General features: G+C 40.7%; 2 protein-coding genes, 1 long non-coding RNA gene and 1 pseudogene across 5 annotated transcripts; 2 read left to right on the forward strand and 2 right to left on the reverse strand.

Annotated features, from left to right (window-relative positions):
* Window positions 1-134: 134 nt before the first annotated feature.
* LOC143897720 (uncharacterized) lies at window positions 135-2,260 on the forward strand. 3 transcript variants are annotated; one of them, XR_013256984.1, is made up of 4 exons: window positions 135-321; window positions 499-861; window positions 957-1,164; window positions 1,240-2,260. It is a non-coding gene; the product is annotated as an uncharacterized LOC143897720 (long non-coding RNA). The 3 variants fall into 3 exon arrangements; XR_013256983.1 differs by lacking the exon at window positions 135-321 and having other exon boundaries at window positions 436-861; window positions 1,240-1,337; window positions 1,404-2,260; XR_013256982.1 differs by lacking the exon at window positions 135-321 and having other exon boundaries at window positions 439-861.
* A 20,310-nt stretch (window positions 2,261-22,570) lies between these two features.
* Window positions 22,571-22,987, reverse strand: LOC143897658 (E3 ubiquitin-protein ligase rnf146-like). Its single transcript, XM_077406464.1, has one exon. The coding sequence runs from the start codon at window positions 22,985-22,987 to the stop codon at window positions 22,571-22,573; it is 417 nt and encodes a 138-aa protein (XP_077262590.1).
* Window positions 22,988-23,615: 628 nt separating this feature from the next.
* Window positions 23,616-24,473, reverse strand: LOC143897740 (uncharacterized). Its single transcript, XM_077406604.1, has 2 exons — window positions 23,955-24,473; window positions 23,616-23,880 (listed from the first exon to the last, which is right to left on the reverse strand). Exons 1-2 carry the CDS (start codon window positions 24,392-24,394, stop codon window positions 23,742-23,744), a joined length of 579 nt encoding a protein of 192 aa, XP_077262730.1. The 5' UTR covers window positions 24,395-24,473; the 3' UTR covers window positions 23,616-23,741.
* Window positions 24,474-25,211: 738 nt separating this feature from the next.
* On the forward strand, window positions 25,212-27,109 carry LOC143897741 (E3 ubiquitin-protein ligase rnf146-like; annotated as a pseudogene).
* Window positions 27,110-27,325: the final 216 nt, after the last annotated feature.

The following is a 27,325-nucleotide window of genomic DNA, read 5'->3' on the forward strand; positions in this document are numbered from 1 at the left end:
TTTATAAGTCGACATCAAGTCGACTTCTAAAAATGGCGGAAAATTGACTAAAAGTCGACTTCTAAATAGTCGACTATAAAAAGACGGAAAAAAGTCAAGCGGCGCGTCATGCATCATCAATATGGCGGCGAATCTCGAGGAAGCTGGAGCAGGAGAAAATTAATGTTTACGCGAGTGCAAGGAATACATGCCGCGAGACAGGACACGATAAGACGTCGAAAAGCGCCGCGCTATCAACTACCGCCACGAAACGTCGTCGTCGTTGTCATCATTGTCTTCCCGTTGACTACCTCGATTAGATCAGAATACTGGAATTTGACTGTATGTGTATGTTGCAATATGTTTAAGACGGTTGTCTACATTGGCTGCATTCCGATATTCACTGTCAGCAACTTTCAATACTGAAAATCTATAGTATACGTGACGTAAAATATAGATTTGCAGTACTGACAGTGAATATCGGAATGCAGCCATTGTCTACAACAAGAATTGTTACAGAATGCCGTTACCAACCGACATGGAAGCGAAATTGCTGCGCCAGATAGTTCTTGCAGTTATGCCGGATCTAAAAGAGGATCAGGATAAGGCCAAGTGGAAACATGCTTTAGAGGTTAGGTATGGTGTGTTATTAATTATCATCGATAATTAAGACCTATTGAATGCGACCTCTTTATTCTGAACCATCTTTCATTCTTCGTGCGTTTTACGGAAAATTAGTCCGGAATAGGTGGTTTATAAAGAGGTGTACGAAACGAATAAGATGTATATGCGAGGTGTCACGGCGATAGAACCCGAATGATTGCCGAAATTCGCTTCCACGCTATGCCATCTTAGTGAACCATTGGTTGATCCACCGCCAAAGTATTTTTATCACACGTGTTGCTTTATAATGTTTTTCCTATTTATTTATAAAGATATTAATCTTCATTATGATCGAATATTATTCTCATTTATAGATATAATCAAGGAACCGGGAAGATCATTTGCCACGTGTCTGGTACATTTGGAAAGGCTGGATGGGCACTACCATCGATGGACATAGAGCATCTGTGGACGGTGTAAAATGGTTCGCGTATTCTTTGAGGGTCAAGTGTACCCTAATCTGAAACGATTTGTTCCGTTGCTGCTGACGACACCTGGGAGCATCACCAAGTCATAGGCCAGGTAAATCGTTATTCTCCTTTCGATTTCACGTTGATTCATAGAATAGATTACATCAATTCAATATGATTTTTTCAGGTTGATACCACGCACTCAAGCAATAGTACAGACGCTGCAGTCGCAAGGAGTCGTGTCCAAATACAAACTGCTAGAAATTTGGGGTTTGGATGAAAAATGTGAGATTTTAATTTATAAAATAATATTTAGATATTATCATAGAGTAGACTTCTATACAATTCTAGACCGCTGACAGGCATCTCGGCCGTGATGCTTGCCGCCATGTTGATTTTAGTCAAGATGTGCTATACTACAGATTCTATGCAAGTGGTTTTATACAAGATTTCTATACAATAGTCTGGCATATACAGAATGTCCAAAAGAAAGGGTTTAATACTACAGGAGTAGTGGTTCGAATTCGGCATTCAAGTACGCTACACGTTGAAGGCATGACTTACAAACTTATTGATAACATGTACCAATATTTAACACAAAAACATTGTACGAAACGTTGACGTACCAAGTCTTTCAAACCTTTGAGTCTTGCGATACATGCGACCAATGACTGTTTGAGACCGATTGATGACTGATCGATTGATACTCGTGGCCGCTTAATTCGGCTTTGTTCTTCCAATGATTCGATAAACTCGTCACATCGTTGCTCCCACGTGGCAAAGTCTTCCCTCGAATTTAACAGGGTGGATTGCTCCAACAACTCTTGCTCCATGTTATTGTACGATCCTCTTGCTAACGCCATTTGTTGCACTGCGACTTCCAGTTCTCGACTATTGAGCGTATCCTCCAGATTCGTCATTTTATATTCTACTAAAGATGCATCGTTTGCTTATCGTATCTAATTTCATCTCAGCAGCCGTACATCGGCGCTATTTGCAAAATTTGCAGTTTTGCACGTGTTCGATGAAATCATTGCGAGACATGTCGCGACATGTAAAGCGAGAAGACATCTAAAAATTGAGACTTTGGATGCAGATTACGAAGATATCGAATCTTTAAATAATCTAGATGTTACTAATACTGTAAGATGCGGAAAACATGTTAAGAATTGCGCATTACAAAATGTATTAAAAATATTTAACTGGTGGTCGCGACACCAGAAAAAATTATGATTTTTTGAAATAAACTATATATGTATATATAAACGTTTTATTTTCTTTTCCCACATACTTTGTAGTATAATATAGATGTTTTAAGTGCATGATAATTGTGTTAAAGATGTTTTAGTTGTTTTAAAGATGTTTTAGTTGTTTGATAGTTGTTTTTAACGATGTTTTAGTTGTTTGATAGTTGTTTTTAAAGATGTTTTAGTTGTTTGATAGTTCTTTTTAAAGATGTTTTAGTTGTTTGATAGTTGTTTTTAAAGATGTTTTAGTTGTTTGATAGTTGTTTTAAAGATGCTTTAGTTGTTTGATAGTTGTTTTAAAGATGTTTTAGTTGTTTGTTAGTTGTTTTTAAAGATGTTTTAGTTGTTTCAAAGATGTTTTAGTTGTTTGTTAGTTGTTTTAGTTGTTTGATAGTTGTTTTTAAAAATGTTTTAATTGTTTGTTAGTTGTTTTTAAAGATGTTTTAGTTGTTTGATAGTTGTTTTTAAAGATGTTTTAGTTGTTTCAAAGATGTTTTAGTTGCTTGATAGTTGTTTTTAACGATGTTTTAGTTGTTTGATAGTTGTTTTAGTTGTTTTTAAAGATGTTTTAGTTGTTTGATAGTTGTTTTTAATGATGTTTTAGTTGTTTCATAGTTGTTTTTAAAAATGTTTTAGTTGTTTGATAGTTGTTTTTAACAATGTTTTAGTTGTTTGATGGTTGTTTTTAAAGATGTTTTAGTTGTTTGATAGTTGTTTTTAAAGATGTTTTAGTTGTTTCAAAGATGTTTTAGTTGTTTGATAGTTGTTTTTAACGATGTTTTAGTTGTTTGATATTTGTTTTTAAAGATGTTTTAGTTGTTTGTTAGTTGTTTTAAAGATGTTTTAGTTGTTTTTAAAGATGTTTTAGTTGTTTTTAAAGATGTTTTAGTTGTTTCAAAGATGTTTTAGTTGTTTGATAGTTGTTTTTAACGATGTTTTAGTTGTTTGATAGTTGTTTTAGTTGTTTTTAAAGATGTTTTAGTTGTTTTTAAAGATGTTTTAGTTGTTTTTAAAGATGTTTTTGTTGTTTGATAGTTGTTTTTAATGATGTTTTAGTTGTTTGATAGTTGTTTTTAAAGATGTTTTAGTTGTTTGATAGTTGTTTTTAACGATGTTTTAGTTGTTTGATGGTTGTTTTTAAAGATGTTTTAGTTGTTTGTTAGTTGTTTTAAAAATGTTTTAGTTGTTTGTTAGTTGTTTTTAAAGATGTTTTAGTTGTTTGATAGTTGTTTTCAAAAATGTTTTAGTTGTTTCAAAGATGTTTTAGTTGCTTGATAGTTGTTTTTAACGATGTTTTAGTTGTTTGATAGTTGTTTTAGTTGTTTTTAAAGATGTTTTAGTTGTTTGATAGTTGTTTTTAATGATGTTTTAGTTGTTTGATAGCTGTTTTTAAAAATGTTTTAGTTGTTTGATAGTTGTTTTTAACAATGTTTTAGTTGTTTGATGGTTGTTTTTAAAAATGTTTTAGTTGTTTGATAGTTGTTTTTAAAGATGTTTTAGTTGTTTCAAAGATGTTTTAGTTGTTTGATAGTTGTTTTTAACGATGTTTTAGTTGTTTGATGGTTGTTTTTAAAGATGCTTTAATTGTTTGTTAGTTGTTTTAAAGATGTTTTAGTTGTTTTTAAATGTTAGTTGTTTTTAAAGATGTTTTAGTTGTTTTAAAGATGTTTTAGTTGTTTGTTAGTTGTTTTTAACGATGTTTTAGTTGTTTGATAGTTGTTTTAGTTGTTTTTAAAGATGTTTTAGTTGTTTTATAGTTGTTTTTAAAGATGGTTTAGTCGTTTGATAGTTGTTTTTAACGATGTTTTAGTTGTTTTATAGTTGTTTTTAAAGATGGTTTAGTCGTTTGATAGTTGTTTTTAACGATGTTTTAGTTGTTTAATAGTTGTTTTTAAAGATGTTTTAGTTGTTTGTTAGTTGTTTTAAAGATGTTTTAGTTGTTTTTAAAGATGTTTTAGTCGTTTTATTTGTAACAACTTTACGGCGGAAATGTATCATCGACAGATGTAATGCGGCAAATATCTTGCGTGAAGTTTATGATAAAAATTCGATTATTGATTGCGAATTATTAGCCTACGCTTTAGATACTATTGTGTATAATGCGCTACATGACAAATAAATGTATATAATATGGTAAAAAATTTAAATTATTTTTCCTTTTCGTTTACCGTTTCTCCTATTCCATGTCGTTAGAATTACGCTGCAATATTGTCCTCAGGTTTATTTAATATATTAATGAGAATTATTTGAGAATTAAGATACTGTTGAGAGAGGACATGAATACGAGCTACGAAGAGGAATGACCGCGAGCGGGAGACAAATAATACGCGAATAGATAGGCGAATGGTGGAGACGGCAAGTGAGATGTTTTAGTTGTTTGATAGTTGTTTTTAATGATGTTTTAGTTGTTTGATAGCTGTTTTTAAAAATGTTTTAGTTGTTTGATAGTTGTTTTTAACAATGTTTTAGTTGTTTGATGGTTGTTTTTAAAAATGTTTTAGTTGTTTGATAGTTGTTTTTAAAGATGTTTTAGTTGTTTCAAAGATGTTTTAGTTGTTTGATAGTTGTTTTTAACGATGAGATATGATGATGCAAGTGAGAGAGGAGAGGTAAGAAGAGGTGAATGGAGATAGATGATGCGGGCGGGAGAGAGAACGCGCGAATGAGAAGACGCGCGCGAACGGGGGAGAGCTGACGCGAGCGGGAGCGCGCCGTGTGACGCGGACCGACGCGGCCGACCCCTCCCCCGCGGTGCCCGAAACGCGGACTCTCGCGGCGCTGGAAAACGCGGTAAACCGCCGGAAAATGCGGTCCGCCCGCCCCCGCCGCGCCGGAAAACGCGGTACCCCCTCCCCTCACCCCGCGGCGCTCGAAAACGTGGTACCCCTCTCACCCCGCGGCGCCCGAAAACGCGGTACCCCCCCCCCTTACCCGCGGCGCCCGAAGACGCGGTACCCCCCTCCCCCCGCGGCGCCCGAAGACGCGGTACCCCCCCCTCACCCCGCGGCGGCCGAAGACGTGGTCCCCCCCCGCGGTCCCCCCCACCCGCGCCCCCCCGCCCCTCACCCCCCCTCGCCCTCGGTATGTGGTCCGGAACTCTCGTTACTTACCTACTAACATCTAATTACATCGGCCGTACTTGGAGGGGGCGACGAGACGTCGACTCTTGTGTACGTCAAGGGATGCCAGAAACGAGAATGGCTGGTGGATCTGCTTGAGAATAAAGCGAGAAGACATCTAAAAATTGAGACTTTGGATGCAGATTACGAAGATATCGAATCTTTAAATAATCTAGATGTTACTAATACTGTAAGATGCGGAAAACATGTTAAGAATTGCGCATTACAAAATGTATTAAAAATATTTAACTGGTGGTCGCGACACCAGAAAAAATTATGATTTTTTTGAAATAAACTATGTATGTATATATAAACGTTTTATTTTCTTTTCCCACATACTTTGTAGTATAATATAGATGTTTTAGCTGTTCAAGGGCTGTTTTTAGTTGTTTAAAAAAAGTTTGATAACGGTTCAATAGCAGTTATACAGATCGCAGTTATACAGATCGTTGTTATATAGATAACTGTTTTGTTTGATAGCTGTTTAAAAGCTGTTTTTAGTTGTTTAAGTTTAAAAGAAGTTTGATAGCGGTTCAATAGCAGTTATACAGATCGCTGTTATACAGATAACTGTTTTAGTTGTTTGATAGCTGTTTAAAAGCTGTTTTTAGTTGTTTAAAAAAAGTTTGATAGCGGTTCAATAGCAGTTATACAGATCGCAGTTATACAGATCGCTGTTATACTGATCGCTGTTATACTGATAATTGTTTTAGTTGTTTGATAGCTGTTTAAAAGCTGTTTTTAGTTGTTTAAAAAAAGTTTGATAGCGGTTCAAGAGCTGTTTTAGTTGTTTGATAGCTGTTCAATACCTGTTTGATAGCTGTTTCATAGCGGTTCAATACCTATTTGATAGCTGTTTGATCGCGGTTCAATAACAGTTTTACAGATCAAATCATCGAAAGTCAATGGCGCAATATCGTTTTCGAGAACATACGTGTCTCGCGGTGACATCATTGCACACGTGCAAAACTGCACATCGCAGATTTTTCGGAAGGTGCAAATGTATGGATGCTGAGATGAAATTAGATATGATAAAAAACGATGTGACAATTGTAAGATGTAGAAGGATGAATATGAATGTACGTTTAGTAGTCGAGGACTAAAAGTAAGAGTCGGTTGGCATACTTGATAGTGCGTTTTATACAACAATTGGTTCGTCATCTTAAGCTGTATATCAAAACCCACCGATATGAGCAAGTACGCAAAACTTTGCAAACCAGTGTTCTATCCTGAAGGGAAACCGATCGTGAAAATCAACGATCCGTTCCTGAGGAATGGGGATCCGCGGACCGTCGATGTAACGAGATATCAGATCCGTCGGGAAATCGGAATCGCCGATCTCCGATCGCATCGGAAGTTTCTCGAATTTTATGAATGTCGTGAAATACTAATGTGGCAGGATTTTGATGATCATGAAATGTTTAAAGGAGACATTGTATGAAGCGAAGAGAGAGGCCGCATATATATGTGTTTGTAGATTTTTTCCTGGGAAGCATCCGTCGCGAATTCGGAATTGCCGATCGCCAATCGAACTGGATGTTTCTCTATTATCAATTATATTAGAAAAGAATAGGAGACGGTCGAGAAGACGGTAGAAAATATAACGTCTAATTGATTTAGACGCGTTAGTGCAACACCGCGGTTTCATCATTAAAGTAAAAAATGGATTTCGAAGAATTGCAGTTTGAAGGACTGATATGGAAGTTGAAGCAAACGATGAAGAATTGGAAGTGTCTGGAGAAATATTTTAAGTGTATATTATCTAAAATTAAGAAACCTATACTGCTAGGAGATTAACAATAAGTGTAACAATAAATGTAACAATAAGTGTAACAATAAAAAGACAATCAATGTTGTGTCACACACAGTGCGGAAGGTGACTCAAGAGCCGGGGGTTTTAGGTTGAAATCAAGCGGTGATAAGCAATTTTTCTATTTGTAGTTTTTGTATAATTTCTGAACGAGAACGCGAACGGGGGAGAGAGAGACCGCGCGAATGAGAAGACGCGCACGAACGGGGGCCGGGAGCGAGCGAGAACGTGCGAGGGAGAGATAACGTAAACGGGAGCGAGAGAGACCGCGCAAACGAGAAGACGCGCGCAACCTGGGAACGGGGGAAACATCTACGATGGAGAGACAACGTGAGCGGGAGCGTGTGACGTCACGCGGACTCCACGGCGCGGCGAAACGCGGACCCCCTCGCCCCGCTCCGCGGCGAAAACGCGGTCGCCCCGCGGCGCCGGAAAACGCGGACCCCCTCGCCCCGCGGCGCCGGAAAACGCGGACCCCTCGCCCCGCGGCGCCCAAGAACGCAGTTCCTCCCTCCCCCTCCCCCGCGGCGCATGAAAAAACGCGGTTCCCCCTCCCTCTCCCCCGCGGCGCCCAAGAACGCGGTTCCCCCTCTCCCCTCCTCCCGCGGCGCCCAAGAACGAGGTTTCCCCTCCCCCCGCCCGCGGTCCCCCCCCGCCCGCGATTCCCCCCTGCCCCTCACCCCCCCTCGCCCTCGGTATGTGGTCCAGAACCGGCCTAGCTTATCTATTCCGGGTGCGGAGTTGACACACCTTCGGCTCGTGCGTCAACTCCGCACCCGGGAATTTTCATCTTACAGCACTTATTGCACAAATAACTATTACACAATTAATAATATTTTTTAATTCTGTATACTTTAATATTCAGAAATACTTGAAAATCTTTTTATCATTAATGTAATACCGACAGAAAATAGTATGCATTGAGATTTTCAATAGAATATTACAAAAAATTATTATTATTATATAATAACAATTAACACCTACATTTTTTCGAATTAGATCCTTGTTATTATTACATTATATATATATTTATTTACAATTAAACATTTAAGTACGCAATAATTAATGTAAAACTGAACAATTTTTTAAATTTTAATAGTTATTTGTTTCAATTCAAGGGTGCGGTGACCGCACTCGCCTTCGGCTCGTGCGTCAACTCCGCACCCGGGAATTTTCATCTTCACGCACGACTTGCACACCCTATTTTATGTTGCAAATGCGTGGAAAGTGGCCTATCACGCGCGCGTAGCGTGCGTAATAGGCTACTTTTTATTTCCATGCACGTGTGACATAAAATGACTATTTCGTGCCGATCACATGACTTTCATGTTCTCTATTGTATGCAATTTTCAATGAATTTCGATGTAATGTGCGGCTAATGGTAGGTATTTTCATCCTCTACAAGTTTCATATTAGTCATTTTTCGATTGCATTTATCAGAAAAGACACGCGCGACTTCCGGAGGCTCCCCTAGGCTCAATTTTTAACGAATTGAAACGAGTCACCGCTCATTTTCTTTGTTTTTTTAAGCCCTACAACTTTCTCAGGAGCGAAAAGTGCTATCTATTAATCGAAACGAGATAAATGCAAAAAACCGCGAAAATTTTGGTTTCCCCTCTTCCCCCTCAAAAAGCTCTGGGTCAAATAACACGACAACTCAGAAATAAGCTTTTCTAAACACCTCCAACACGTCTAAAAAAAAATAAAAAAGTTCGCATAACTTTCGAGCAAAAACCTTTTTTTGGTCTAATTTGACTGGCCTAGAAGGAGAAAATGAAAACCATGATACAAAAACAAGGGTATGCTCACTTGGTGGTAACCTATTGCGCAGAAATACGGAATAGTGGGGATGTCACCATACGTACCGTACGTCATACTCGACTGTTTCCGGAAAGGTTCGAGCAAGTTCGGCTCAAAATATGGCTGCTTTTATCGCTGTCAGCAGTCCACAGCAGTCTACAGCTGTATTTATTAAAATAAATTGTGCGGTTAAAGTCTACAGCTGTATTTATAGAAATGAATTGTGCGGTAAAAGGGTATAAAAACTATTATCGAAAAACAAAAAATTTGGGAAAAGAAGTGCAATATTTTTCATTCCCAAAAGAAAATGATATGGCACTAAAGTGGCTCGAAGTGTGTAAAACACAAGATACCAAAGGCAAAGTACCGTAAAAATAATTTGTGACATTACTGTAATAAATGATACAAACAATTTATTACATTCTGTTTTCTTTCTGCTTTATTTGTGCATGTAATATACACTCTCCTTTGTTCCGTATTGCATAATTTGGACTGCCAAGTTTGCCAAAACGTCGCACTAACGACTCGGCTGTAACAGTGTCCTGACACTGGAATATATAATGCAATATGTTGTAAACGTTCATTTCGTGGAACGATGTCCCTAATGCAATGACAAATACGTCGATGTCCACCGTCAATAAATCTGAAGAACCGATAAATGCATCGACACACATCAATGATTCCACCGATATCAACGATGCTGTCGTGTCTATAGACGTGGTGGATGTATCATCGACAAGTATAGAAGATACGTCCAAAAATACTACGGTTGCCGTAATTGGTTCACCTGCTGCAACGGATCTTTTTAGAAAAATATCACGGATCAAATCTTCGAAAAGATCAAGATATTATACATGACAAAATACAACTAATTCAACTACCACGCGATGTTATTTTGTGCCTTGTCCGAACACGAACATATATCCGAGTTCGTGTAATTAATCGGCAGATATGTGAAAGCAATAGAAAAAAAAATAGAAGAAGGAAATTAGTAAAATTTACTAACAATAAAATATTTTAATACACATCTTTGTCGTTTTCCTGGAATACATTTCTTTAATTATTATTTTAAAATTTATTCATTTAATATTAAATTATTTAATTTAATGTTTTATTCCTTAATTCCTTAATTTCGCTTCTTATCAATGTTTTCGTATTTATGATAGCTGAGTATATTCTCGGCGGAGGGTCGAAAGACTACCGAACAATGTAGTAGGATTCTTTATGAAACACTTTATTATTAGGCTACCTATAGGCGTCAGTTACTTAGTAACTTTACAATTGCTCTGAACGTACATACGTCTATCGTCGAAGAGCTCCTTAGTCAGACTGATCGTCGGATCGGCAGAGCCAATATGTTATGCTCATTGCATCTTATAGAGGAATGTCACAGAGCGCGGCCAGAGTGCTTCAATAGTATCACGCATGATACAAAGACAAGGGTATGTTTACGCGCATATACAGGGTGCCCCAGAATTCTTGGTACTTTTTTCATATTTAGATAGAGCGATTTTTTGCATCATGCATATGTCACGGTTTTGACCAAATTGTAATCCATGCTCATGAACTTTGGTCGTTGGCAAATCGGGGTTTTACTATTGGTACATGCAATATTATGACGGTGTCAAATCGTGCTTTGTTATAATCCTCGCCGGTGTGTTGACCTACGACATGCCTCTTCTTGCAAGACCTTTCATATTATTGTGTGTCGTGTCGACAAGATCGTCAAGTCTTCTCGCAGAGAGTAGATATTCATTATGTACGCATGGCTCTGTATTCCATGTTTTTCAGACCGAATGATGAGTTTCCTAAGGGATCTTTTTGATATCTCAACATTAATTGTACAAATTTACAGATATGGATCAATTGGTCCATGTCTGATACTTTGAATCAGTAAACTCACCGTACGGTACGGAGAACGTGTAACTTAACTTCTGTAAATTATACTGCTGAAGATAGCTCAAAGCTGAGCCGAAACGTACGGATCGATGTAATATATCAAAACGACGAATAAATCAGTTATTTCTGATATTACGCACTGTGATCTGCGTCTGACCCTCATAGCCTTGACTTCTCTTATCAAAATAATTAGCAAATTAAATTTTTGTTTTAATTTTGTATTTTTAACTGAAAAACTGAATAATTAGAATGTAGAATATTATTTATTTTAAGTAATATTATCAAGAAAACATTTTTTGTAAAGATCATCGTTATTTAAAAGAAGAGAAAACTGAGTAATTGGTTTTCTTAGCATTAGAATGATATTTTTTTACGTGTGCGTATACGGCACGCCATTTTACTATTTAATGTCATCATAAAAATTCTATCAAATTAAATCGATACTTAAAGAAAATAAATTATTATTATGTCTAGACATACTTATAATTTATCGAATTATTATTAAGCTATAATTGAAAATGCAGAATTACAATTATGTCTAGACAAAATATTAATTCTGAATTTATTTTACGTTATGACATAAAAAATTTTCGGGAATTAAAATTATGTACATAATTGTAATTTCCAAATTTTACTTATGTACGCAATTTTAATTTTCTATTATGTACACACAATCGTAATTCTGGAATTACTTTTTTTTTGGTAAGTAACGGGGTTCTTTAAGAAAGAATATTTTCTTGATAATAATCTTAAAATGTATTCATCACAAATTTTAGAAAAAGTCTTTATCATGTACTGGAAAAAAGAATTTATACTCCTTCAAAAAACATTATACTATTTTATCAAAGAAAAGTCAAAATAATAAACAAATCAAATTTTTGCTTTATTTTTATGTTTTTAATTGAATAGTTAAACAATTAGAATTTAGAATATTATTTGTTTTAAGTAAAAAGAGTGATGAGTGTGTATTTTAAGATTATTATAAAAATAAAATATTTTTTGCGAAGATGACCGTTAAAAGAAGGGAAATGGAGTAATTGCCGGTTTTCTTAGCACTGAAATGATATTTTTTGAGCACTTCGAACAGTTCATGCATTAAAATATAAAAATATGAAAATAACAAATGTAACGCCACGACGCCGCCCTCCGGTGCACGCTCTCGTCCGGGATAACGTTGTAATATCGCGACGCGTGCGGTCCCTTGAGACCGCGTATCGAATGGCGATCGACAGCGAGAGCGAAGGGCCTCGGGATGGTATTGTGGCCGCGGAATTGAGAGAAAGACGCGATTGCGAGCCTCTGGAGATCGTGATAGATTCGTGGCGAAATCCGTTACTGCGAGTCCGTTTCGTGCACTGTCCGCGCTCGCGATTGTGTCTCGTGCCTTCCGTATTCCCGGCGTATCAAATTACCAAACATTGCTCTTGTGGAATTTCGCATGCGTCGGTACATCATTCGCGTTAATCGGCCGTCTGTGAGTGGCTAATTGCCTCAGAGAATCGTGCGTGTTAGGGTAATTATGTTCGGATGCGTTGTTCGGTGATTGCGTGTTATTATTGCTCGCGGTAATCCCGCACATTTTCCTCGCGTTTCTTCCTGTATTTCGCGCTACGCGGATTGCCTCGGCGTCTCGTTTTTGCGTTTGGAAATCACTGAGGACAGTATTGTCTTTGCCCGAATGACTGGCGCTACCTTTGGTCATTTCTCGCGTTAGATTAAGTCCGTATTTTCGCGTTTGTTATAGTATTTCGCGTCTCCTTGCGATCGCGCCGAAATTGATCTCGCGTTATTGTGTTGCGTTCGATCCTCATTACGTTGGGACGTGGCTTACGCCACGATTCATACTTGCGTTAGGCTTAAGATAATTGGCGACAGAATTCTCGCGCGACTCCCGGCGTTGCGTTCACGCACTCCGAGCGTGAGGTATCGTCCTGTCGCGACTTTTCCTGCGAGATCTTATTTTCTAATTCCGTGCTTATTTCGTGTTTACCGTCGATGTTCCATATTACTTGTAAGTTTTATCATACTGTTCTGAGATAATCGCAGCGCCTTCTGCGCGTTACTATACGATAACGCAGTACCTCGTTTATTCTGGTGTCCGCGCTATTACTAATTCTTTTGTTTCATTTCTGACGCTCGCGCGACTGATGATATGATTTGTCTGACCGACCGAAGCCGACTCGGCTTTTATTGGTTCACGCGTGAATTTCTAACGAATAAATGTTATTTTGATTTGTTAATTGCTTGAGTTCGTGGCCTTATTTATGGCGTGTCACCCCGCCGAATATCGCGCCGCCCTTCATCACCCCCGCCCCAGCCCTTAGGTCGAGCTAGCCAATTCCTCGCACATCCGCACGTCTCGCTTTGCGTCTCGTGTTGGTTTTCTTTCGCGATTTCGCGGACGCGCGTTGACGCGTTTGGCGCCCAACGGTAAATTCGTTTCGCGAAGTGTCGGAGGTGCGAGGGAGTCGTCGGAGAGGCCCGTCATCCCGCTCTCCTTACTCCTTTTGATCCGGCACACGTCCCGGAGCGGTCCGGGAGTGAAAAAGTCGTGACAGTACATAATTTTAATTCCCGAAAATTTATTATGTCATAACGTAAAATAAATTCAGAATTAATATTTTGTCTAGACATAATTGTAATTCTGCATTTTCAATTATAGCTTAATAATAATTCGATAAATTATAAGTATGTCTAGACATAATAATAATTTCTTTTCTTTAAGTATCGATTAAATTTGATAGAATTTTTATGATGATATTAAATAGTAAAATGGAGTGCCGTATACGCACACGTAAAAAAATATCATTCTAATGCTAAGAAAACCAATTACTCAGTTTTCTCTTCTTTTAAGTAACGATGATCTTTACAAAAAATGAGTAGATATATCAATAACAGTCCTAGGCCGCGGATCTCAGGGGGGTGAAGGGCGGGGGGGAAGAACTTGTTGAGTCACGCCGTGGTAATTGAGGTTCGAGGATTAGGATGATTGCGGATATTGAATTCGACGCTCGTGTATATTGAAGAGAACAATTTATTCACCGACCGTACAGGGAGAATCGATCGATGAGACTGTTCGATACTATTGTAGGCGCCCCTGGCGGACAGAAAGCTCCGTCAGTGGCGTGGCAGTCTTTCATGCGCGCACGACAGGTACGCGCTAAACTCAAATAGAAAGACAGAAGTACGAAAACCTTTATTTTACTCAACACTCTCACTGTTTGAGTACTCTCTGTACGTTCTTAAACTCAACATTTTACAAAGTTTACAAAAACGCTCGTTCGGCATAGCCTTAGTAAATATGTCAGCTCTTTGAGCTTCGGTAGGTACGAATACTACTGAAATTTCGTGGCTCTTTACTTTTTCACGTATGTAATGATGTCGCACATCAATGTGTTTTGTACGTTGATGCATCTCGGCGTTCTTCGTTAACCGTATCGCGCTTTGATTGTCGACATGCAGCGGCGTTGGTTCGTCACAACTGACGCCAAGGTCTCTCAGTAGTTTTCGTAACCAAACTACCTCTCTTGCAGCTGCTGCTGCAGCGACGTACTCCGCTTCCGTCGTGCTCAGCGTCACAAGTTTTTGGCGCTGACTAGACCAGGTGACTGGCCCATTCGCAAAGCCAAAAACATACCCTGTAGTAGACCTACGTGTTTCTGAATCTCCTGCATAGTCCGCATCACAGTAACCTACTAGATTTGGCTCGTTTCCATTTCTTTGGTACATTATACCTAAATCTCTAGAACCGACCAGATAAGCGAAAATTCTCTTTACAGCCTTCCAATGACTGAGATCATGATTATTTAAATACTTAGACACTGAATTCACTGAGAAAGCGATATCTGGTCGTGAGACCACTGAAAGAAATAATAGAGAGCCTACCGCCTCTCGGTATGGAACGTTTCGTTTCTCACTGTCTGGCTCGGAGGGAGCCAGTGCAGAGTGAGGGTCGGCAGGGACACTCACTTGTTTCGCGTCGATCATTCTGAATTTTTCTAGAATTCGGTCGACATACTCGGTTTGATGTATGAACATACTCTTAGCGACTCTATTTCGATCAATTTGTAGCCCTACAAACCTAGTCGCGTCTCCGAGGGTTATTTCAAACTTACATACTCTTTCATACTTACAATGATTTTCTCAAGCACACTTGATGATTTCGAGGCCACAAGCCCATCATCGACAAACAGCGCTAGCCATACTACGCATCCTTCCACACAGCCGATATATATACATTGATCGGCGTCGGATTGCACAAAATTAAATTTCTTTAGAAAAGCACTGAACTTTTTATTTCAGCACCGAGGTGCTTGTTTGAGACCATAGAGCGACTTGTTTAGTCGACACACTAATCTCTCACTGTCACCTTCACTTTCTTCTTCTCCGACAGTTAACCCTTCCGGAACCAGCATGAAAATTTCTTCTTCCAGCTCGCCGTAGAGGAATGCTGTGCAGACGTCGAATTGTGTCAGCTCGTAGTCTTCCTGTGTGACCCGAGCCAGAAACTGTCGAAGCGAGTCGTATCTCACGACTGGAGCGAAAGTTTCGTTGTAGTCTATTCCTGGCTGTTGGAGAAATCCTCTGGCGCACAGTCTGGCCTTGAACCTCGGTTGTCCTTCTGTTTTTCCTCGCACAAGTTTGAAGACCCATTTCGAGTCGATGGGCTTCATTTCATCAGTTCTTTCGACTACAGTCCACGTATTATTCTTGCTGTGAGCTTGTAGTTCGTCTTTTATAGCGTCGATCCATTTCCTTTTGTTCGGTCCTCGCACCGCCTCGCCAAACGTAGCAGGCGTCTCGTACTCCACGAGATCTATGTCGTACCTCTGTGGCATTCTCGTGTCGTACCTCTGTGGCATTCTTATCGTCTGCCTGTCTCGAAGTTGGCGCTGACCTCCGGCTGGATCTGGTTGCTGGTCCTGATGACCTGCATTCGGTCGTACGACTGCTTCTGCGCCCTGCGCATCGTCGAATACCTCGTCGTCGTCATCTAGGATTTCGATGACTGCACCGTTGTTGTCGTCGACTGCTTCTGGAATTGGCATGATCTTAGGAAGCACTAGTACCCCTTGTTTTGAGCTACTCTCACTGGCGCTTACCTCACTCAGCTTCTCGTCGAACACAACGTCTCTGGACACGCTCACTTTTTTCGTCACAGGATCGTAGAGCCGGTAGTTCGATGAATTTCCTTGGTATCCCACCAAGATCATCCTCCTTGATTTGTCGTCGAGCTTCTTCCGCAACTGCTTGGGCACGTGTTTGTACGCCACAGATCCAAAGATTCGTACGTGCTGCAAGTCCGGTTTTTTTCCTGTCCAGACTTCGTACGGAGTTTTTATGTCCTTACGACTTGAGTGTGTGGTGCGGTTGAGTATGTAAACCGCCGTGCTTACAGCCTCTGCCCACAGGTTCTTTGGGAGGTCCTTTGCACGCAACATCGTGCGTGCGCACTCGAATATTGTTCGATTTGCTCTTTCCGCTTTGCCGTTCTGTTGTGGGGTATATGGAGCAGTGTTCTCCATAGCTATTCCGCGCTGTCCGAGATATTTTTCGAATTGTCTGTTTTTGTACTCGCCACCATTGTCAGAACGCACAGCCTTCACGGTTGTACCGAATTTATTCGCCACTATTTTTTCATAGAGCGCGAACTTCTCAACGACTTCGTCCTTGTGTTGCATAAAGTACACGTAGCAAAAACCCGAAGCGTCGTCGATGAACGTTACGTAGTAGTTCGAGTGACCGAGTGATTCGACTTGTACTTTTCCACTCACATCGGTGTGAACAACTTCGCCCGGTTTCGTGTCTCTGTCTCCGCGAGTTTGAAACGGTAACACGTGTGCCTTCCCGAACTGGCACGGTTCGCAGAAAAACTTGTCCGCATTTTTTATTTGTACTCCTTCGACAAGGTTATTTTTCACCATGTCGCTGAGTGCTCTACTACCGACATGTCCGAGTCGCTCGTGCTACACTTTTAAGTCGACAGTGGCCGCGTTCGCTTCACTCGACACTCCCGGTACCAGCACTCGGAAGAACATGCGATACGTTGAATTGTTCTGTTTTGCACCGACTGCTTTCACCTCATTTTTGAGTCTGACTATCACTTTCGAGTCGCTGAACTGAACGTCGAAGCCTTTTCCGGTACACATGCCCACTGAAAACAAGTTTTTCTTTAGCGTTGGCACGTACAACACACCTTCGATGCGTCCGGTGCTCCATCTTCCGTTGACGAGTTTCTCAATTCGAATTGTGCCTTCGCCGCCAACTTCGCATTCACGACCATTTCCGAGCACAACCGTATCGCCTACACTCGGGTGAAACTCTTCGAACCAATCACGTCGGTGAGAGATGTGTCGTGACGCCCCACTGTCGGTTAGCCAGGCGTCTTTGTTATCGACCTCGAGTAGTTGCCGCACTTGTTCTGTCGACGGATCCGCACTTTGTTTCGGCGGTTGCTTTTCCGTTTTCGTCTCGTCTTTTGTGACCACGAACGCATACTCTCGCGATCCACTTCCATCTCGGTCACCGCGTTTTTTGTTCTTTGACGGACACTCCCGAGCGAAATGTCCTTTTCCTCGACATTTGTAGCACTCGACGTCTTTCTTTGAACGGCTGTTCTTCGAGGTTCCGGAAGTCTGCGATTTGTTTTTCGCACCGCTGCTCTTCACAACCGCCAACGCTTCCGTGGCGTCACTTCCGTTTGCAAGCCTCGCTTCTTCTCGAATGAGTCTGTCCGTTAGATTCTCTACGGTTTGTCTCCCTTCCTCGACGTTGTCCCACACGGTTTGGAATGCGCCGAATCTTGGCGCCAACGTCGCTAGAACTTTCGCCATTACGGTGTGGTTCGACATCGTTTCTCCAACGTCTCTTAGCTGAGCCGCCATGTTCTTCACTTTGGCCACGTGTTGCACGACCGTATCACCCGACGCCATCTTGTAGTCATAAAACTTTTGCATCAGGAATAGCTTGTTAGCCGAGGATTTTTGCTCGTGCACTTGGCACAGGGTATCCCACATTGCCTTTGCCGTGTCGCACGTTATCAATGACTCTAGCTGCGACGGCTCGATCGTTGTCGAGATGAGCACCATTGCTTTGGCATTGTCTCTTCTCCACACCGCGGTTTGCGGATCCTGAGCGCCGATCGGTTGCGTTCGCGTGCCCTCGACTATGTCACTCACTCCCGCCGCCATGAATACGGCTCTCATCTGGAACTTCCAAGTGAGGAAATTCGTACCGTCGAGTTTTTGCACTTGTCGCACAGACACTTCTTCCGACATCTTTTATGTTCTCGTTTTTGGCTCGCGACCGTTCGATCACTTGCCCCGCGCGTGGTTTTGCGCAATATGGCTGCGACCCGGTTCGCCACGCGAAGACGCACCGAACACGTTTTTCTATGTCCCTGCGTTCTCGTTCACCTCAGCTCAACTCGGGTGACTGGGCCCATAACCTGTTGAGTCACGCCGTGGTAATTGAGGTTCGAGGATTAGGATGATTGCGGATATTGAATTCGACGCTCGTGTATATTGAAGAGAACAATTTATTCACCGACCGTACAGGGAGAATCGATCGATGAGACTGTTCGATACTATTGTAGGCGCCCCTGGCGGACAGAAAGCTCCGTCAGTGGCGTGGCAGTCTTTCATGCGCGCACGACAGGTACGCGCTAAACTCAAATAGAAAGACAGAAGTACGAAAACCTTTATTTTACTCAACAGGACTCGTGGCCGATGGGTCTGCCGGGGGGGAGCGGGGGGGAGGACTCGAGGGCAAGGGGGAGCGGGAGGGGACGACTCGTTGGTGAGGGGGAGCGGGGGGGGGAACGACTCGTTGGTGAGGGGGGGCGGGGGGGGACGACTCGTTGGTGAGGGGGAGCGGGGGGGGGGTCGGCGATAGTGTCGGGACATGTTTATTAAATATTAATAAACATATCGTATTGACAAGGTGTACCGCTGAGGGGGGGGTAGGTGTCCGCGTTCTACGCCGAAGGTGGTTCGCGGGGGGGGAGAGGTGTCGTCACTTTATCGGCGCGGGGGTATTACAAAGGCGCCGTTCGGCTGCTGGAATTTTATCGGCGAATATAAACAAAACAGCGAGTTAGACACTTGACTCTGCAATGATCTCACCTTTCTAGAACATGCGAGCCGCCATTCGGTTACGGCGTCTCACTACAAAAGCGAGCGCCTATGGCAGGAGGCTATAATTTTTATGACCTGCCACTAGCGTGACACCGCGGTCATTTTCACTTTTCTTCGTAGGAAGAGCCGCTTATCGGTGTTTCGCGGCGCCATTCGATTATGACGTTGCGCGTTATTTTTTTTCTTTCTTTTCTTTGTCTTCTTCTCGAAAAGGACCGTTTTCTCGTTCGCGTTCTCTCTCGCGCAGTCTCTCGCGCGCAGTCTCCCGTTCACGTTCTCGTTCAGAAATTATACAAAAACTACAAATAGAAAAATTGCTTACCACCGCTTGATTTCAACCTAAAACCCCCCGGCTCTTGAGTCACCTTCCGCACTGTGTGTGACACAACATTGATTGTCTTTTTATTGTTACACTTATTGTTACACTTATTGTTACACTTATTGTTAATCTCTTAGCAGAATAGGTTTCTTAATTTTAGATAATATACACTTAAAATATTTCTCCAGACACTTTCATTTTTTCAGGCACATATATTTCTATCTTGATAAAAAAAGAACGTTTCTCTTACAAGGATGAACCAATTTATTTGGAGATCGAGAAAATCTTGATGCAATCGGAGATCGGCGATTCCGATCTCGCGACGGAATAGATATCGCACTACGTCGACTCTCCTCTTATACAATCTGCTACAGTTTCTCATCTGCGGTTCGCTAATTTTCACAATCTTGAATTTGGAATTACGTATCGGTTTGCAAAGTTTTGCGTACTCGTTCATATCGGTGGGCTTTGATATACAGCTCTTAAGATGGCGAATCAATTGTTGTATAAACCGCACGATCAAGCACACCAACCGACTCTCACTTCTAGTCCTCGACTACTGAGCGTACCTTCAAATTCATCCTTCTACATCACACTATTGTCACATCGTTTGTTTATCATATCTAATTTCATCTCAGCATCCATACAATTGCACTTTCCGAAAAATCTGCGATGTGCAGTTTTGCACGTGTGCGATGAAGTCACCCGCGAGACATATTCTCGAAAACAATATTGCGCCATTAACTTTCAGTTATTTGATCTGTAAAACAGCTATCAAACAGCTAAAAACAGCTATCAAACAGCTCTTGAACAGCTATCAAACAACTAAAACAGATATCTGTATAACAGCAATCTGTATTACTGCGATCTGTATAACTGCTATTGAACCGCTATCAAACTTCTTTTAAACAACTAAAAACAGCTTTTAAACAGCTATCAAACAACTAAAAACAATTAAAAACAGCTAAAAACAGCTAAAACATCTATATTATACTACAAAGTATGTGGGAAAATAAAATAAAACGTTTATATATACATATATAGTTTATTTCAAAAAATCATAATTTTTCTGGTGTCGCGACCACCAGTTAAATATTTTTAATACATTTTGCAACGCGCAATTCTTAACATGTTTTTCGCATCTTACAGTATTAGTAACATCTAGATTATGTAAAGATTCGATATCTTCATAATCTGCATCCAAAGTCTCAATTTTTAGATTTTTTCTCGCTTTATTCTCAAGCAGATCCACCAGCCATTCTCGTTTCTGGCATCCCTTGACGTACACAAGAGTCGACGTCTCGTCGCTCTCTCCAAGTACGGCCGATGTAATTAGATGTTTCGCCATGCTGTACGACACGTTTCCATCTTCCCATCGTAGTCCATGGTGATTCACAATCAACCAGGAAGCGCATGACTTGTCGAATTTCATGAGGAGACTCCATGGCATGGGACACGTAAAAATGTAATGCGCCAGAACGGCCCCGTTTCTCAGAACCGCCACCTCTTTCACGACAAATTTCATATCCCGACGGTAAATCCTTGCAGATCGATAAACGTCGGTACAATCATGTCGAAACGATGGAGCAATCTGTATCTTATCGCGGTACATCAGTGTCTCTTATATTGTAATATCTGCGTATATTGCAATATCTGCTGATATTGCAATTTACATGATTTTGAGCACTACGTTCGACAACGGACAGTATTCGATTACGCGATCATGCAAGATGAGACAATAGGCGATAGTATTTGCAGGTACATTTTCTTTACAATCAAATTCTATTCGCACATCCACAGTGGCGCTCTTGACAGATTCGTTTTGTCGCGAGCAATCTATGACTACAAAAGGTCCTTTTGTCAGGAATGTAACCACGGTGCAAAGCGTATCGAAGCAGTCTTATCAGTAATAAGCTTTACGAAAACGCGCACACATATCGAAAAGGACGGCGTATTGATTTTTGCCAAAATCCAGATTTATGTCATCGTACGGATAAAATTCAGACTTTATATAAAGTTTTACGTTAAACTTTTCACATTAAGTTAAACGTTTAATGATCGCGCGACGAGTGCGGCACGCTCATTCTTATCGAGAGTTACCGCTCTGTAATTCTAAACCGCTGACGGTGGACAAGGGAACGGTAGACAGAAGGAAAGATAATTTTAGATACAGTGATATGCATTTAGTATACATTTATTTCTCATGTAATGCATCGTGTACAATATTATTTGCAGCATACGCCAACAGTTCACACAATCAATAATTGAATTCTTATCATAAAATTCACGCAAGATTCTAACTGCATTACATTTATCGGTAATACAATTTTAGCGTAAAATTGTTATAAATTGTTTAAATTTTTCACTTACGCCATGAACATTTTGGCATATTTGAAAATACACATTTTCAACGCAATGTTCTAGTTTGAACAGGAAGAGTACGGTTGACGGTTTCATGTACAAGCTGGTGCCGCACGACGTCAATTTTACAATATCTGCGTCGCGTATTTTTTAACGAGTTCCAAATCTCGAAACGCTAGCGATAATGGTGCAGGCGACTGCACGAGTCGCTGAATACCTACACGTTTTTCGATGAATGTCACCCACATTATTGCATGAGGTAGAATTATCCGATTGCCTCGGTTATCGCCAATAAGTATATCCACAGAGGACATAGGTTCAGCGTTGATTCCAACATCCAAAAATTTATATGCGGTCGATGTCAAGGCAAATCTCTTTCCCAAAATACGAGGCGTGTAGCGGGGTTTATCAAAACTGAAAAAAATACAATTATGTTTATAAAAGTTTTTTTTGCTCAAGTATATATGAAAATTAGCGGTACTTACTCATTGTGCTGTTTCTCGCACGTGACTCGATCACACGCTTAACAATATCGTGTGCAATGTTGAACATGATTGTGCATGCATGTATATACCCGATATCAAGTATTTGTATAATGCTGTATGAAACCAATGAATATAGTTGAGTATGTTGTTAAATATGGGTTTGGAAGTGGATCTTCGATCTTAACGGACAAATAATCCATTTTACAAAATGTTATTGTACACCCGAGACACCCTTACACGGAGCATCTTTTTTTGTCACGTTTGATATTACGTTTGTAACGTGGGTTTTATTTTCTATATTGACATTTCTTTTCAAAGTCAATTACTCAAAGCATGCCACAGATCAAAAGTTCGCATTGCGCGTCCCCCATAGTTTGTAAATAGTCTCCAGATTATTGCTTGTCCTCGGATCATATTTCCACCAACCATTTCGACCTTCGTAAAACCATTGGTACTCTTTCTTGGGATGTTCCGACTCCTTCTGAGGCTCCTCCATTTCCACCAGCTGAGGTCTCTCGAGAAAATCCGGTGGGATCTCTTGACGACACATCGGACACCGCTTGCTCAGATTAGCGACACCCTTTACGCACAGATAGCAGTATATATGGCTGCAGGGTAATCGTGCTGGATGGATACAAGGCTGCAGGCATACTGTGCATTCTGGCACAACAGTGGGATCTTCCTTTTCCTCGGAATCCTTATCCTTCTCTTTAATGCCGCCGCCAAATTTCTCCGACACGTCGAGCTTCGCTTGCGCCATGGCAGGACGAGTCGCGCGACCGCCGTCAGGGTCAGAGTCTCATCCGACGAAGCCCGATACAGCTCTCATGCATGAACGACATAGTGCAAGTGCACCACCCGTTGAATAATAATAATAAAAAAATAGTACGCACTCTCTTTTGTATGTAAATTTAGTGCAACGATTTCCTCACGCGACACAATTCTTTCAATGACTTCTTTACGACCATCTTCTTCATCGCTGAAGTAATCACTGTCGTCCGTTAACGCGTGATCCATATCGGAATTATTATCATCTTGCTATACTTTTTTCCAATCGATGTACCGACGCGTAGACTTTTAAATCACAGACTGTGATTTTGACTCGCTTCATTCTTTCTTATATACTTTTTCTATTGCCTTTTCTTCTCGTTCCCACTAGAGCATCGCGTATTGTTTCTTCTGTTTTAGTGCATGGTGTGCATACACTGCAAATTGTGCAATTTCACATAAGTCAATAGAGCGATATTGTTTTCAAGAACATGTCGCGACATGTCTCGCGATGATTTCATCGAACACGTGCAAAACTGCAAATTTTGCAAATAGCGCCGATGTATGGCTGCTGCAATTATACAGATCAAATCACCGAAAGTCAATGGTATATATTTACGATAGCATTTTATAATGCCCCCATGGCGGCGTCTCGGTAGAACCGGGTATAATGTATCGCTTATCGTCTTACGGACTTAAAGCTTTTTTCGTTTCGGACAAGGTGTACATTTTGTGTTGTTTGGATCTTATGCACGCCTGCTGTGATTTTTAAAGGTCAACCATTTGTCGTCATCGCTCGGTAACTTGATCGCGCAGTCGTTCATCTCCCGACAGTCGACGGTGTGGGCTTCCAATTTCTCGCTCGTGTAGAAATAGTGCAAACATCTGTAAATAATGAAATTTTTTATATATCTTTTACGTAAAAATTATTTTTATTATTTATTAAGATGTATACTCACCGATCGCAAAAGTATTTCCGACCACGGTGCCTGTTGATTTGCGAGCTCACGAGGCGAGATAGGTTCTTAATCCATGCAAAATGTCCCACGTTATCGTCATGCACGTACAGCAGATTTACATGTCTGTCCATCTTTCGATCAGTAACCCGTATTGGCAGGATTGCAAGTTCCATGTTTTTTTTCTCGATGCTAAACACGTTGATGGAGATGTCGTTGTGATTTTCAAAATTTTTAATTTGATTCAACGTCATTGGAAGCTCAATGTCCGTAAGATTTAGCACCGACGTGTAATGTGGATACGACGATTCCCGTTCTGCATTTCTTTGGGCTGGATGCAGAGCAGCCACCACTGACCATGTGAAACATGCATTGTCTATTGATTGCACGTTTATCACCGCTCTCTTCAATTTAATTTCTCGCGGTATTTCTACAAAACACATGTTATTACACGATCTTTTTTCTAACACAATTTGTTGTACTCACGATTTCCAATTCTCGACTACTGATCGTATCCCCCGGTTTCGTCATTTTATATCCTACTAATGATGCATCGTTTGCTTTTTATCGAAAAATGTACGATTTGCAGTTTTGAACGTGTTCGATGAAATCATTGCGAGACACGTATGTTCTTGAAAACGATATCATACCATTGACTTTCGGTGATTTGATCTGTATAATTGCAGCAGCCATACATCGGCGCTATTTGCAAAATTTGCAGTTTTGCACGTGTTCGATGAAATCATCGCGAGACATGTCGCGACATGTTCTTGAAAACAATATCGCTCCATTGACTTATGTGAAATTGCACAATTTGCAGTGTATGCACACCATGCACTAAAACAGAAGAAACAATACGCGATGCTCTAGTGGGAACGAGAGGAAAAGGCAATAGAAAAAGTATATAAGAAAGAATGAAGCGAGTCAAAATCACAGTCTTTGATTTGAAAGTCTACGCGTCGGTACATCGATTGGAAAAAAGTATAGCAAGATGATAATAATTCCGATATGAATCACGCATTAACGGACGACAGTGATTACTTCAGCGATGAAGAAGATGGTCGTAAAGAAGTCATTGAAAGAATTGTGTCGCGTGAGGAAATCGTTGCACTAAATTTACATACAAAAGAGTGCGTACTATTTTTTTATTATTATTCAACGGGTGGTGCACTTGCACTATGTCGTTCATGCATGAGAGCTGTATCGGGCTTCGTCGGATGAGACTCTGACCCTGACGGCGGTCGCGCGACTCGTCCTGCCATGGCGCAAGCGAAGCTCGACGTGTCGGAGAAATCTGGCGGCGGCATTAAAGAGAAGGATAAGGATTCCGAGGAAAAGGAAGATCCCACTGTTGTGCCAGAATGCGCAGTATGCCTGCAGCCTTGTATCCATCCAGCACGATTACCCTGCAGCCATATATACTGCTATCTGTGCGTAAAGGGTGTCGCTAATCTGAGCAAGCGGTGTCCGATGTGTCGTCAAGAGATCCCACCGGATTTTCTCGAGAGACCTCAGCGGGTGGAAGAGGAGGAGCGTCAGAAAGAGTAGGAACATCCCAAGAAAGAGTACCAATGGTTTTACGAAGGTCGAAATGGTTGGTGGAAATATGATCCGAGGACAAGCAATAATCTGGAGACTATTTACAAACTATGGGGGACGCGCAATGCGAACTTTTGATCTGTGGCATGCTTTACGTAATTGACTTTGAAAAGAAATGTCAATATAGAAAATACAACCCACGTTACAAACGTAATATCAAACGTGACAAAAAAGATGCTCCGTGCAAGGGTGTCTCGGGTGTACAATAACATTTTGTAAAATGAATTATTTGTCCGTTAAGATCGAAGATCCACTTCCAAACCCATATTTAACAACATACTCAACTATATTCATTGGTTTCATACAGCATTATACAAATACTTGATATCGGGTATATACATGCATGCACAATCATGTTCAACATTGCACACGATATTGTTAAGCGTGTGATCGAGTCACGTGCGAGAAACAGCACAATGAGTAAGTACCGCTAATTTTCGTATATACTTGAGCAAAAAAACTTTTATAAACATAATTGTATTTTTTTCAGTTTTGATAAACCCCGCTACACGCCTCGTATTTTGGGAAAGAGATTTGCCTTGACATCGACCGCATATAAATTTTTGGATGTTGGAATCAACGCTGAACCTATGTCCTCTGTGGATATACTTATTGGCGATAACCGAGGCAATCGGATAATTCTGCCTCATGCAATAATGTGGGTGACATTCATCGAAAAACGTGCAGGTATTCAGCGACTCGTGCAGTCGCCTGCACCATTATCGCTAGCGTTTCGAGATTTGGAACTCGTTAAAAATACGCGACGCAGATATTGTAAAATTGACGTCGTGCGGCACCAGCTTGTACATGAAACCGTCAACCGTACTCTTCCTGTTCGAACTAGAACATTGCGTTGAAAATGTGTATTTTCAACTATGCCAAAATGTTCATGGCGTAAGTGAAAAATTTAAACAATTTATAACAATTTTACGCTAAAATTGTATTACCGATAAATGTAATGCAGTTAGAATCTTGCGTGAATTTTATGATAAGAATTCAATTATTGATTGTGTGAACTGTTGGCGTATGCTGCAAATAATATTATACACGATGCATTACATGAGAAATAAATGTATACTAAATGCATATCACTGTATCTAAAATTATCTTTCCTTCTGTCTACCGTTCCCTTGTCCACCGTCAGCGGTTTAGAATTACAGAGCGGTAACTCTCGATAAGAATGAGCGTGCCGCACTCGTCGCGCGATCATTAAACGTTTAACTTAATGTGAAACGTTTAACGTAAAACTTTATATAAATTCTGAATTTTATCCGTACGATGACATAAATCTGGATTTTGGCAAAAATCAATACGCCGTCCTTTTCGATATGTGTGCGCGTTTTCGAAAAGCTTATTACTGATAAGACTGCTTCGATACGCTTTGCACCGTGGTTACATTCCTGACAAAAGGACCTTTTGTAGTCATTGATTGCTCGCGACAAAACGAATCTGTCAAGAGCGCCCCTGTGGATGTGCGAATAAAATTTGACTGCAAAGAGAATGTACCGGCAAATACTATCTATTGTCTCATCTTGCATGATCGCGTAATCGAATACTGTCCGTTGTCGAACGTAGAGCTCAAAATCATGTAAATTGCAATATCAGCAGATATTGCAATATACGCAGATATTACAATATAAGAGACACTGATGTACCGCGATAAGATACAGATTGCTCCATCGTTTCGACATGATTGTACCGACGTTTATCGATCTGCAAGGATTTACCGTCGGGATATGAAATTTGTCGTGAAAGAGGTGGCGGTTCTGAGAAAC

This window comes from Temnothorax americanus, unplaced genomic scaffold (genome assembly GCF_048541705.1).
Source record: "Temnothorax americanus isolate GAGA-0224 unplaced genomic scaffold, ASM4854170v1 Scaffold21, whole genome shotgun sequence".
NCBI lineage: Eukaryota > Metazoa > Arthropoda > Insecta > Hymenoptera > Formicidae > Temnothorax > Temnothorax americanus.

Coding starts and splice junctions, on each gene's coding strand:
- LOC143897740 (XM_077406604.1), bottom strand. CDS start 24,394: ATGTGTTTTGTAGAAATACCGCGAGAAATTAAATTGAAGAGAGCGGTG. Junction 23,881..23,954: donor CGGAAATACTTTTGCGATCG/GTGAGTATACAT, acceptor CATTATTTACAG/ATGTTTGCACTATTTCTACA.
- LOC143897658 (XM_077406464.1), bottom strand. CDS start 22,987: ATGGCGCAAGCGAAGCTCGACGTGTCGGAGAAATTTGGCGGCGGCATT.